We start from the raw sequence: 14,986 nt of genomic DNA, 5'->3' as shown, positions 1-14,986 counted from the left end.
TCTTTGTTAGCTTGCAAGACAAAATGTCTGACACCATATGTGATAGGATCCATGAATAAAATACGACCATCCTACCAAGACACAAGGAAAACAAAACATAATGTAAACATTTTATATTCTCTCGATCCATTGCGTAACTTCATCATAGTTTGTTGTTAGTTGGTGCTCTTCAATACTTGACACAATGAGATGGTGAGTACACAGTAGTTGGGATGTCATTTCAATAAATGAATTTTACTAGATTGGAATGTTGTGTCAAAGATGAGATGAGATGAGGTGTAGTGAGTGAGGTGAGATGGGATGAGAGGAGGTAAGGTGGGGTGAGGTGAGGTGAAATGAAATGAGATGAGTTGAGGTGTGGTGACATAAGATGAGATGAGGTGGTGACAAGAGATGAGATGAGATGAGGTAAGATGAGAAGAGGTTAAGTGAGGTGAGATAGTACTTTTAAATTATTAATGACATGCTCACAACAATATAAAATATATCACATATTACCCAAACACAACATACAAAGTATGCAGCAATAAAACCAAAATGTACACAACAGTGGAAGTTGTAACAGACTAAAAATTGCAAAGAATGACAAAATAAACTAAGACGAAAGCAGTAGTCTACCTCGAGTAAAATTTCTTATTTTTTGACTTTACCTGCATTCCTAAGAGTAGAAAGTTGGTTGTTGATGGACAGACATAGCCTTCATCAGTCCAGTACATGGCTGGATAGTTAAGTGTACATAATACATGACATTCTACTGTATCCTCAGAACCTATCCCTGTAGCTGTGGCTCTATGGCTGTAACTAGGCCCACGTCCAAATACACCACCTCGTCTTCCCGAAGAAGGTCTTGTTCTAAACATCACATAATTAACAATCCAATATAAACAAATGTATAAGAAACCAGATCTTACTGTAAAACTGGCACAACTAAAGAATTGTTTCAAAAAAATATACAGCCTTTACTTCCCGAGTGTGTAACTAACTGATGACGAGCTTGATAATATAATTGTCAATTCATCACTCATTTAGTTCATCCAAGTCCTGCAAAGTTACTCATCATAAATGTTCATTTTACAATTTCTCATAGATTGAGAGTTACTTCAGGTACCTATTCCATGTAGTCTACATAAAGAAATGTACCTATTCACATAGAACTTTGAGTATTACAATGCATCTATACATGGATACTAAGTCAGTCATATCTGTTTGGTTCCTGAGTCATTTTAGCAGAGTTCTATACTGGTGTGGTTTGTTGAGTGTGGTACAATGTAAATAGGTAAAATCCACCGAAGTTCCCCAATCATTTTACTGAGGTTCTCTACTGGTGTTTTGTTTAGTGTGGTACAATCTAAATACGTAAAATCCACCTAAGTTCCCCTGTCAGTTTACCTATAGGTTCTCTACTGGTGTGTTGTGAAGGATGGTTGTTAGGTAAAATCTATCCAAATTCCTCAGTCAGTTTACTAGAGTTACCAAAACAAATTGTGGTACAGTGCCATCTTATCCCCTGGAGTGCCCCCTCTGTTACAATGAGTTCTAAAGCCTTTAGTAAAAATACTACTAACACTTACTTTGCACTGTCGCCTTCTTCCTCTTCTTTCTTATGTTTTTGTCTGAACATTTTTTGTAGTTTGTACAAATTCCATGTATCTGTACGGGTTGCTGGGTCAGTTCTAATAGACACATAGAATAACAAGATTTCAATAAACAAATTTTTAATTTACATTTTGAGACTTTCATGACAACCAAAATTCTTCAAACTTTTCAGAAACTTTTTATTCAAGAAAACTTGTAATACAGTAGTATGTAAATTCATGGTAAATATTAAAACCAATAAGGTGTGATTGTTTCTTGTGAATATTTACCAAGGCTCACATTCATATGTATGTATATGTGTGTGTGTGTGTGTGTGTGTGTGTGTGTGTGTGTGTGTGTGTGTGTGTGTGTGTGTGTGTGTGTGTGTGTATGTGTGTGTGTGTGTGTGTGTGTGTGTGTGTGTGTGTGTGTGTCTGTCTGTCTGTCTGTCTGTCTGTCTGTCTGTCTGTCTGTGAGTATGTTACTTACTTGGTTGTATAAACCCATATAGTAAATGCATTGATGAGTATGAAGACACAGTTGTATTCTCTATTGTATGTGACACTTTTGATTTGTTCTAGTGGTGATATAGGTGGTGGAGGAAGTACAGTTGTCAGATTCTTCTGGTCTTTTTTGGATATCAATCTCACACTGAAATAAATCAATATAAAGACGCAATTAATAAAAAATAGTATGAACGAAGTTTTTGTCAGCTCATTCTGTGGTTTTATTTTTATCTTTGATGGGTAACATAGTAATACAAAAGATAACTTTATAAAACAATGTGAGTTTTTAACAATCTATTTTGGTCCCTACACAGCTGTTGTATTATTAGATAACAATAGGACTGAACAGTAAAACTTGAACTAGACCATGGAAGTATAACCCACCATGACTAGACTAAGTATTGTTAATAACAAGTACATGCATGTATATATGTACTAGACAGCAATATGGTCTCATAAGGGCCTGTAATTTAGAACAGAAACAGGCAGCATAAGATCTCTACTGTATTGACCTACAGGGCAGTAATAAAATCCAAAGGGGACTGTCCTATAGGTCAGCAAAGACTTCCCCATATAGTAATAGGCTCTCAGAGTGCCCCATAAGACAGTAATAGGAGCCATAACTCTACTTACCTACTGTCATCACCAACTGCCATAACTCTACTTGTTTTGTTTTCACCATGTACAAGTGAAATGTGTTTTACAGTACATCTACCCAATGCCCAGAAGGTAGTGAATGTATTCAGAGACCATACATTTAGATTTCTCTTAGTGGCTGTCCACAACAAACGATCATTGGTCAGTCCCATCCATTCAATACCTTCAGTAGCTGCTTGAATCCTACAAAAACACAATGTCAAGTACACCATCACACATATAAGCCTAAAAGTCAAGTACAACATTATACAGGCAATTTAACCAAAGACCCTATGATTCAACATTACACATACACTAACCAGTGTGTGCATCAAAACAGTGACTGTTGTTATGGTCTGTAGACTTATACATTCAGTCGTACACATACAGACACAAGACACATGTACTGCTGCTAAGTACTAAGTCTTTATTAGAAGTAATGTATTAACTAAAGTGATCATGTGATATATAGATATGTTGGTATACGTTAAACCACTATACAACAGGTGGTATATATGGTAACAACTGTATGTATCGGTATGTTCTAGACTACATCACCATAACCCTCTACTGTCTGATTATGATACTTTGAATACCTATTATGTACATAACTAGAATACATCATTAGCTATATATGCATGCTATGTTCATGGAATAGTTTGGTTATAGGAAAGACAAAAGGATATATATTTTGGCCACTAGGAGTGCTGTTCATGAGCAGCCTTTGGTCCACAATTGAGGACTGTACTCTATGATAGATGATGACTATATACTGAGATCAGTCAGTAGGTACATCTAGCTAAGTTGGCATTTTGGTGTGTTTCTACGGTTCCCCATCAAACTATGGTATAATACAGTCTAAGAGTATGGAAATATATACAAATTATACCAGAACCTAAACTGCTTTGTTCACAGAAGGGAGTACTTACACATATAGACATTCCATGATATCTAGAGACCAGAGTCTGACTGTTCCATCCAGTGATGATGTCAAGAAAAGTGAGGAACACTCCGGGTGTAACAACAACTGTGTAATAGCCTTGGCATGGCCACGGAAGGTTGTCACTAATCCACCAGTCAAACTCCATACTTTCACTGTGGTATGTATAAAGATTAGTGTTAATAACCACGTACATAGTTTGGGCTAACTACAGAAATGTAAATGATGTTTGACTTATTAGGATTGATTACAAACACTGAAACTGAAAACTTTAGAAACCAAAAGCCTAATTGTAACTTCAAGGTCAAGGTAAAACTCAAACAAGAAAAAGTGACAATTTTGACCGTATTTAGCTTAGCAAAAAAAATCATGAGAATGCCTTATATGATTACATGTAATTTTTGTGAAGCAAGTTCTCAGTAGAACAAATTGTGTCACTTTCATAAATAAATAAATACTTTACTGACAAGATAAGATTAGTCCCCTTTCTCCCTAGGGGGTATTTGTCTGTACACAACGGAGTACAGTTGGGAGAAAGAGGATTTTAATTTAATTGTACCATGTCAAGATCGGCATCTACTATTAAACATACCATATAGATGGTGATCTCTTTTCTTGTAGTAAGTAATACAAACATCTAAAGTAAATCTGAATTCTTTTATTTCTTTTTCTGGTGTACTTAGTTCTTTTTTCTAATTCAGTATTTAGTTGTAACTGTCATTTTTGTTGTGTCAACCTAAGTACCATATCACAATAGGACATAGTAGTCATTGTGCTATACTAAGTGTGTTTTTACCATTGACATTGTTGAATAATGTTGATTGGCTTCATTTCATTTTCAGAGATTCTGACAGTATAATTTCAATGTTTTTGCATACCTTCAGAGTCAGCTGATGATGTTATCAGAACTCTAGCTTTCATTGAATATCTGCACCCTGTAATACCCATTCTGTGGGCTCTAGGAAATAAAACATAGTAAAACATCAAGTCAAATCAATTGAATATCTGCACCCTGTAATACCCATTCTGTGGGCTCTATGTTTCTTCAATGTTCATCCAGTGAGGGATTATCTAGGAATATCACATTAAAGTTCATTAAACAATTATGACTCATTACATATGAGTAGAGGAGAAACTTCAGTTTACAGCACAGACTGTCACTCAGTACTTACAGGCAATAACCCTTTTCATAAGATTCAGTACATCAAACAACATTTACAGCACAGACTCAGTACAGTCTTTCACTCACTACTTACAGACAATGACCCTTTTCAAGAAAATTAAGCAACAGCAATTAAAATAAGTAAAAGATTTTGATAAATAGATCACTGGTACTTACTGTTCAAGTTTAAAGAGTAATTTACCATCCATATCATAACAATGTACATCAGATTCTGAACAACAGTATAGGTGTTGTAAATGCTGGTCTAATTCAACCTTCTTTACCCAACTACCACCTACATTCGTTAATTCTTTCCTGAAAAAAGTACAAACAATGTCGCAAAGTGGTTTTAAATGGTTGCTGAAAAGCAAAGGTCCTTCATTTTAAAGTTGAAACTCTTTCTTTGTGTTTCTGTGCCTTGGCCCAATTCTAATAGGCAGAATGTCACTATTTACCCCTGAAAATGTAAATCTAACTTTACTGAGATAGGAAATAAAATCGTCAGAATTCTTTGTTATGTACCTATGTCTTACCCTGTTCTGCGTGAAAAGCGAAGAAAATCTCACAAAAATTGGATAATAGCGAAGATATTGACTTGAAACCAATTTCGCCATTGACTTAACATGGGCAGTGATTAAGAATAGGGACATACTTTTGCTCGACCCCTCTCCTGGGTCTGGCGATCGCTCCTCCTGCAGGACCGGCACTGTGTAATCTACTTGTACATATTCATATATGAACTCCCCCTGACTTTACACAAACTGTATCTAAATATCTTGTTCATTTTATGTTGTTTATTATCACACAAAACTTACTTCAAGAAGAGTGCATAGTTGGCCATTGGTTTGATTTCTTTCCACACTCTGTCTGCTACCTGTCTGAACTCCCAGATCTGAAACACAATATGAAGTACATTTTATAAATGCAACACTGAGGGTGCTGTCAGTGGTTGTTGGAGCTAAATGATATCACGTCATCAAAACCAAAAATCTGGCAAATTTAAACTGTCAGTGAAAATCAATATCATATATCAATAATAACTAATGATAGACAATTATGGCAATGACAGGATAAGCTGTGTATGAAAAAGCATTTTAAAAAATCCTTCAATCTATTTTCTGTTTGTTTGTTTGTTTGTTTGTTTGTTTGTTTGTTTGTTTGTTTGTTTGTTTGTGTGTGTGTGTGTGTGTGTATGTGATACTTGACTTACCTTGGTACCCTTTACTCCTCCTGTAATCAGTTCATCTCTGGCTGGATTAAACAGTAGAAACATAACAGAACTGAGGTCTGAACTCACATGACAAGTCTCATCAAAATTTCTGTTTAACACCTGAAATTTAAGGTACGTGTGTAAATTGAAGATGGGCCAGGGGGTAATGCAGGGAAATATATACAGAAAATATAGTCATGTAATATTAATAAACTTATCAAAACTTTAAGCAATCAAATTTCCTAATCTTATCAAAATTTAGAATGTATTTTCTATGATCTGGCAGCCAAAATTAGCATTGTTTTCACCAAAATTATAGTAAGTGGAAAACTGGTTTCTCTTAAACATATCAGAAAGTTAGAAAGCACCAATGATTGGAAGACTTACCCTGAGTGAGAAGTCCTTGCCAAGACAAAAGTAGACATTGTATTTCCTAGCATACACAACCTTTCTGAGTACATTATTCTGGTATTTTGGATAACTCATAGGTCGGCAGACTGCATGAAAAGAGGGTAACAAATAACACTACATTAGCAAAGAATTATACTAAGATAAGACACTGTTATTGTCAGGAAGATCTGATGAATGATACACATCAAATGTTAAATTACAACAGAAATATTGAAGGTTGCCAAAAGACTGCATATCATACACATTTTATGTTTCCAAGAACAGTTTAGATAGATAAGAAACAGGCTTCCCACAGACCACTCATTACACATACAAACAACACCACATCCACACCAATCTTGATCCTGTACATCAGTTACTTACCTGTGTTATCAAGTCCATCTTTATTCCAAGTACATATACCTCTTGTGTCTAAGAAGATAAACTCTCTAGTTCTTGGATTGTATGTAACTGTAATAAAAACATATATATACAAAGATTTGTATACTCTGTATAGTACTTTTTTCTACAGTAAATAAGAACGAAAACAATTGAATGATCTTGTGTTGAATAAAACAAATTTGAAAGTTAGTATGTATTTCACTTGTGCTGTATCATTTCATCTCTGAGAGTGAGCAATGGAAACTATAAGTGTTAGAAACTATTGAAACAGTTGCACCATGGAGGTCAGTGTTTATTATTACATTATACCATGCATGAACCAAGTTGAACAAAAAATATGGAATATATACTCTGGTCGTTCTAAGTAACGACAATGTACGTCTATGTCACAACAACACTTGTCCATGTCACTGGTTCTGCTGTGTTTGAAATAGGAGTCAAAACATTCAAAGTGCCATTACTTTCCCGTGATTTTTCTTTGATATTACTGACACTGGTATAATTATGTTATTCTCCAATATTTTTCTTCATTCGGCTGAAAACTACTCGTGGGTTGTCACTACTCCTCTAGCAACTCATAGTGACAAAGACCTCTTAGGTCACTCATATTTTCATTGGCTGAATGATGAAAAATATCAGGGAATAACATCTAATTATATATTCATGGTTGTGCACTAGCATTAGTCTAGCAGCTGTAGAATTTGAAATTTAGCATGGAATGTTGTTCTACATGTACATATACCCATTTGACAGATGAGGAGAGAGATCCAAGAGAAGTGGGACCACGGATAACTTCTAGACTACACTTACATAAATACAAACACTTTTCAGTATTTAAATTTACAGTGAACATGCAGAGGATACATCTTGTATTGATCCTAAAACTGGATCCTACATTACCAATTAAGTTTATAACTAATTGTTGTGTGAACCATTCCTTTTCATTGTATGAGTCTGATATACTGTCAGGGCATCATAAATTTGTGATCAACTTGAACAGAAAGGTTTGACTTTATGTTACATAATCCATATAACTGAACAAGCCAGTGTCTTTAATACTTAATCAATTCTTACTATACAAGGGATTTGATGGGAATGAAGCATGACAATTTATGTTGTAAACAAACAATGACAATGTCTACAAAAGAATAATGAGACAATTTCCTTTGGTGTCATCTATTCATCACTCTGAAATGAGAGTTCAGACTGTCGGTCATTAGAATTTACTGTTATGTTACTACATGTATGGCTATCAAAGACATTACAATGCTAAACAGGGACTGATTTCACAAACATAGAGAAATTAGTACATGCTATTCTCAATAAATCCCAATCATTAGTGGCATGTTGCCGAAAGTTAGTGAGACATATGTGTACATAAGCAGGATATCCATATCTGGGAGGGGGGGGGGGGTGTACATGTATAATTTGTACTTTGCATGGATAATGTGAAAAATGTGTATATTTGATACCAGTGTTGGCAGGGAGCATTCTTGCAAGCCAGACTCACTTTTCTCCTGCACAATGAAAATGTCTTGGTGTGTATGGCTTAGATGACACGATAATGAGGCCCAGTGTGTCCTCTAAGCCAATATGACACACACAATTTGTAGTGACGCATCAAAATTTGATGAGGCCTGACGCTGGTTTATGACTATGGCAAAGATCTTGTGCAGCCTACACAGAAAATATGAGAACCTGTTTTAGATTCCCTCCCCCTCCCATATTGTGCACATGATGTCTCTGTGGTTAAGTTTGGAAAGTAAGAGTGTCCCTGTGAGTTGTTTGTTTGCAGAGATTCAACAGTTTGTTACTTACCATCCACTAAAGTAGTCAGCATCTTATTATGTTCATAGTGTCCTCTGACATTGAATCCATACTGGACTTGATTAAAATCAACATTCTTGTTTAGATCTTTATCTAATGATCCCAATTCATCAGTTTTATTTCTCTCTCCTTCCTCCCTTGCACTTCCAATGTCAGAATTACAAGTTTCCTTTCCAGCATCTTTATGTTCCTTTTCACTTCCAATTTCGGAATTGACAGTTTCTTGTTCTTGTTCTTGTTCTTGACTTTCAGTATTTTCCACATTGAGATCATACCCCTGATTGTAATCAACGTCACCGGTTGTGGACAGCTCGTCTTCATTTTGATCCTGACTTCCAACACTCGCACCACCTCTACTAGACTCCACAACAACACCTTCATCAACACTGTCGACCTCATTCACTTGGTTTTTATTGTCCGCGTCCATGTTGACAACGATTTAGTCACTGAACTTGGTTTTTAGACACGTACATAGCTAGAGTTGTAGAGGAGTACTAGTAAGTTCTGTTATTGATTCAAGTTTTTGACTGTGAGGTGAGAACAATACAATACAACACCATAACCTATTGATGACTGCTATCAAATTATTGTAAGACTCATAATCTATATTGATTGTTAAGGAATCTCACATCACAGTAGTCATAACCTTCACAATAGATACATCATTCTGGTCAATGACACGGCTACATCTAGTTGTTTACATGGTATTACACATTTTATATATTGGCTTCTTCTTGTTGACACATGTATAATGCATGCACCTGAAACGAATAAAAAATTCACAAACATGAACACTTAAATAGAAAGTCAGGTTTTACAATACCTACATCAACAAAAACTTTTTGACACAGTAATATATTTTAATATTATACACAATGTGAACAAATTCATTTTATCTTGAAGGGAAAAGGGAGATTTTAAATACAAATGTTAGCTAATCTCCCCCCCCCCCCACACACACACACATACATGTTGTACACACTTATTGAATGTTCATAATATGTCTAAATTTAAGTTTGAGAAATAGAGCCTGGAAATTGTCTGAAATGGATTTGTAAGGTGAGTACTCAAAGGTTGCTGTGAAAGTGAATACACTGTACCTGGGGACAAATTTAAAAAGTTTATTTCCTAGTCACATTCTATTTTGACGTTACTGATGCACTGCCTTGATGTCGATATGGAAACACTTATTTGTCAAAACATTATAAATTTTTGGAGACTTGATAGACTTGGTAATTTAGACTAATACTTCTATCAGAGAGATCAAAAACCGTGGAACATAGGTACATGTAAGCAAGAAATAAAGAACTAAAAAATACATCCCTGATGATGCCGACAAGATGTCAACAAAACTTTGGGATTTGCTTCTAATTAATTTGTTGACTGTGTGAATCCAATTTTTCATTTTGGTAAACAAATACATGGTGTGTACAATATTGCTGCAGTTACACTTATTGGGGTGATGAAAATATGAGAATTTATCAATTTCATGTATAAAAGAGACTTGTGGCATGGTTACTATCATAATTCTCTTGGGCAAACAATACAATATACACACTACATTTGTATAGTAGGGCCCAACACCTCAGTAACAGGTAATGTACGGTAATGAACATACAAAAAATGTACTAGTAAACTATGGCCATTATCTAATTATATACACACAAATCAATGCTGAAATTGTGTTGTAACTTTATAGGAAAACCCCATCTGTTTATCATTGTTCTGAAAACAAAATGCAAAATAGTCTTCAATATTTATTTCAGTTTAACTTTGACTTGCAGTTGTACTAAGCTGATATAATTGTGGAATGTGAGTATGTCAATTGTGTTTTCCAAACATCAGGGATTTCTTACCGATAGCCACAAATCACACTCACACATTGATTAGTACTACCATATCAGTTGTATAATTTTCTTTAAATTTTTTTTTAGAAAGCGCTGATAACGCAGTCTTATTTCCTCACACAACATACAGTACTTTACAATGCAGTCATTCTAATGTTACAGTGTTACTAATATAACAAACAACATGATCTGCTTTCACCTTGGTGAATTAAATACCATTGGGGTCACTTGATCATTGTTGTTTTTCAAAGCAATACACAGCCCAATGGCAATGTTTGGCCACCAATTGTTCACATAATCTGAAGCCAAGCATACTCAGTTACTAATGTGTCCTTAGCATGGCATACCTCAATGGTAATGTTTGGTATCTGATTGTGAAAAGCAGTGCATGGTATGGCCATTCAAATAGTTGAACATCAGTAAATCAAAGCATGGTACATTCAAATATACTAAGCATAGCACTGACTGATGCCAATATACAATATAGATACAATTGGAAAGAGTCCAATGAACCAACCATACAGAACCAGTTATACAATATTCTGTTCTATTCTTCACTAATTTTTAAGCTAGCTCCACTAGCTGTAACTGGGACATTTTAAAAAACATTTTTGTCAGATATAATGATATCATACACCCTTCACAGTCTTTAATCCCATATTGTGCAGTACGTAGTACACATATTTTGCAATATATCCAATCACATTGAATGTTGGGACCACACCCAAAAATCAGTGCCCCAATGAAACATGATTGCCATTTACTACACTACTTATAAAATAGACCAATAGTTGACATGTACAATGTCCAATTATTGGTATTCTAACAATTGTAAATGAATTATACATTGGTGGTTGTCTGATCAATAAAATAACACCCCAGTTACGGCTAGTAGATGCACAATAAAAGCATGGAGGTAGGAGCATGGTCATAACATGGTGGTACACTAGATGTATCAGGGGAGACCACCATGGTCACAGTCATCACTTTATTTCTGTATGTTATTTTTATATGCTTCACCATGCTTGCTAAGACATGTTGTTATGCAATAAAGATTGATTGATTAAATCATCAGTACTGTACATTCTGTTCAGTGTTCTGCTCTTTGACTAGAACTGTTTAAACTGTTTTAATTACAGGATTACAGTACACACATATACAAACACCAACATTTTCTAGATCGTGGGTTATACTTCCATGTGGGTTATACATGTTATTGTACTTCCATGAACTATGCAACGGCTTCAACTATAAATCTGTCTGTCACAATCCATAATGCAAAATAATATTCTGACAATAAACTGAGATCTTTGATACAGTGGTCTAAAAAGTGAGATCTTTGATACAGTGGTCTAAAAAGTGTGCAATCTATCACAATAATACATTTTATATCATTTCACATTCTCATTAACACTATTAGTATTGTATCAATTTCTAATGTTTCAGTCAATTATCTGGTATTCCTTCCATTGGTATAATAAAACTGTACAAAAATAGCCCAGTCATTATCATATGATATCAAAAATTCATTCATAAAACATTTCCTGTAGTCACTATTAAGCTAAGGGTAATATTTTTAATATTTTAGTTTCTACATAAACTTTAATAACTATTCCACATCACTGTGACTGCATCCATTTTGACATTGACACTATCTCAATTATGAGTTAGAATATACCATCACAATTATATACTTATCGTTGTGGGCAACTTCTTTTACGAACTTGATTGAAAATAACACATTTTGAAGGAAAATTACACCTGCAACCATAACATTATTATTGTACAGAGCCTCTGGTTACACTTACAATGTACACATACAAAACATTACACACGGATTCGTTGAAGTCAAAACACAACACGATGACGTCTATTATTCGATGATCTGTTCTGTTCCAAAGGCCCTGTATCTACAAAAAGGTACGAATACATTTGTAAAAGAATCTTTCGTCTAAGAAACTCAAAATAACTTACAAATATCTCATTGAGTCACTCACAGCGTCCACCGTTACCTGTTGCTGTCTGAAGCTTTAGAGGTCACATGAATTATGCAAATTTTGACCCCGCATAGTTTTCCTCTAGAGGGCGCTGTTGACAGGGCTGGCAAACTTGAACGTTTCGATGTGATTTAATCTGAAACGGGTACTTTAGTTCCATCTTTACCTTTCAAAGCTTATTGAAGCGATTTTGATATATATAGGATTTACTATATGCTAGATGTATGTGAGTAATTGAATGCCAGAGTGGAAACATTCCCGGGAAACATTCAATTGGCTTTTCCATATCGCAAAGTAAAACTTTCGTATAGTCTGTCTACTTCCATGGTCTGTCAGAAAAAGAACATGTACAAGAAATGATTTAAATCTACGTTTCTTTACATTAATGGCGGTTGGGGAGTGTCCACATATCATTATATTATTTTATTTTTTATTAGGACAAGATTTACTTTATACTAGTCTATCTGCAGACTACTTTCCCTGGCAGTCCTAAATAAATTGAAAGGTGAATAAAGTGGGATTTTCCATCGGTTAGTCATGTTGCCCTCTTGTTCTGAGGTAGTATATTGTTATAAATGTGCGTTTTAGAGCGTTTTTGAATTTGACATTGGTAGGGCACATTCATCCCTCTCCCTCTCTTTGTTTTGCACTAGAATACCAAAAAAAAAAATATGAAAGGTTCCCAGTGAAAAGTAATCTCATTATCCGTTATTTTAACAAACAAGTCCAGTAAAACAACTTGTTTATGTTTTGTAGTTGTTAAACTTGTACAGCCTTGTGTAAACTGTACAGTACTTGTGAACTTTTACATCGTAGTGGAAACTGGCACTCTATATTAAAACTGATTGATTGATTGATTACACTTGAATGTAGTCTAGTTCCTATACGGTATCGTTACGATTTACACCTCCACTAGGGACCACATCCAGACTAACGTGAATGTTGACACGCTGATACCAGCAACAACTGAGCACATGCGACTATATAGTCCGATCAGTGACAGTAATGAACAGCGCCCTCTTTGACAGGAGGGATACTGACTGTTGTCGGTTTGTTTTTCAATTTCCAAAATCATAATTTTGACTTACGTTGTACTAATATAAAGCTAATATCAATTGTGAGTATGTCAATTGTGTTTTCCAAACATCAGGGATTTCTTACCGATAACCTCTGCCAGCAAATCACACTCACACATTGAATAGTACTACCGTAGTATCAGTTGTACAATTTTCTTGAGAGAACTCTGTTTTTTTAATACTTTTTGTTGCTGTTTTTTTTTAGAAAGAGCTGATAACGCAGTCAAATTAATTCAAAATGAGCCAAATAATTCATTAATTAGAGAGATGTTCTCCAAAATGAAAAAATTACTAAAAAGGACAGAAACAACTAGCTGAGATTGAAATTTACACATCAGATGACACATCAGATTTTTTGAAAAAAAACAAAAAAAAACTTGAACGACGACTCTTTCAGTATAGCAAGTTGTGACCTTATAGAACCTTGTGAGTGGTACAACTACTACAAAGAACTACTAAATCCAAATAATTCTGGATGGAATCCTTACAAATAATAATTCTGATGTTACAAATTTAGAACAAGGTTAGACCCAACATTAAAACATGAACTTGATAACCCAATATCAAGCCATGAAATAAAACAAACTATTAAAACCCTAAAAAACAACAAAGCTACAGTGGAAGACAAGATTTGCAATGAAATGATAAAATATGGTCAATCTCACTTAAGGAAGCCAATCTATAAATTATAAAATATTGTATGTAGCTCTAATGTATTTCCAAAATCATGGAATACCAGCATAGCGATGATCATCCAGAACAAAACAAACAACACAACATGATGCAAATAGAGGTAAATAAAGACATCTAGCCGCTTTCACCATATCAGATTTTAATCAGATTGCATACTACCATGGTTATTGGTACATACTAGTATATTTACATATTTGTACTCTTTCACATTAATTGCCTCAATCATTCTCTCTACATATATATAATGATCCAGTGAAGAAAAGGAGCTTAATCCCCTCAAAATATTTCTGGATGGTTATGTGATGATATCACAAACAGAATCTCAGCAAAAGTTACATGTACAATATATATACAGTTACATACAGAATCAACAAGGTAGTGGCAACCACTAGTTTGATACAAATATTTATTGATACAAATATTTAGTTATGATGACATTTAAATCTAAAATACAATCTTTTACAGCGATATGTTAAAATGATCATTATAAGGGTTTACCCTAGCAAAAATATACATGTAAGATCAAATGTCTGATTTATAAGAAAACTAACATGATCAAAAATAAATCTTTAAGTTCAATTAAAGATGAAATATATACAGTACTATAATATACCTAGTGATAATGCTGTGCCATGATTCGCTAGAATCAGTCACGTGATAGGAAAATAGAATGACTATTTCCCTAGGGAAATAGTTCCATCAACTTTTACATGGTCACGTGACCA

The 14,986-nt window shown here is 34.6% G+C and overlaps 1 protein-coding gene across 1 annotated transcript; it reads right to left on the bottom strand.

Annotated features, from left to right (window-relative positions):
• Positions 1-1,567: 1,567 nt before the first annotated feature.
• Positions 1,568-9,162, bottom strand: LOC144449242 (uncharacterized). The gene is made up of 11 exons (XM_078139754.1): positions 8,640-9,162; positions 6,804-6,890; positions 6,417-6,526; positions 6,030-6,149; positions 5,635-5,711; positions 4,997-5,134; positions 4,536-4,615; positions 3,647-3,812; positions 2,715-2,921; positions 2,065-2,226; positions 1,568-1,673 (listed from the first exon to the last, which is right to left on the bottom strand). Exons 1-11 carry the CDS (start codon positions 9,073-9,075, stop codon positions 1,568-1,570), a joined length of 1,689 nt encoding a protein of 562 aa, XP_077995880.1. The 5' UTR covers positions 9,076-9,162.
• Between the last annotated feature and the right edge of the window lie 5,824 nt (positions 9,163-14,986).

This window comes from Glandiceps talaboti, chromosome 18, assembly GCF_964340395.1.
Source record: "Glandiceps talaboti chromosome 18, keGlaTala1.1, whole genome shotgun sequence".
Taxonomy (NCBI): Eukaryota; Metazoa; Hemichordata; class Enteropneusta; family Spengelidae; genus Glandiceps; species Glandiceps talaboti.
The sequence above is the reverse complement of the archived record's forward strand: the minus strand, read 5'-3'. Positions and strand labels throughout refer to the sequence as shown.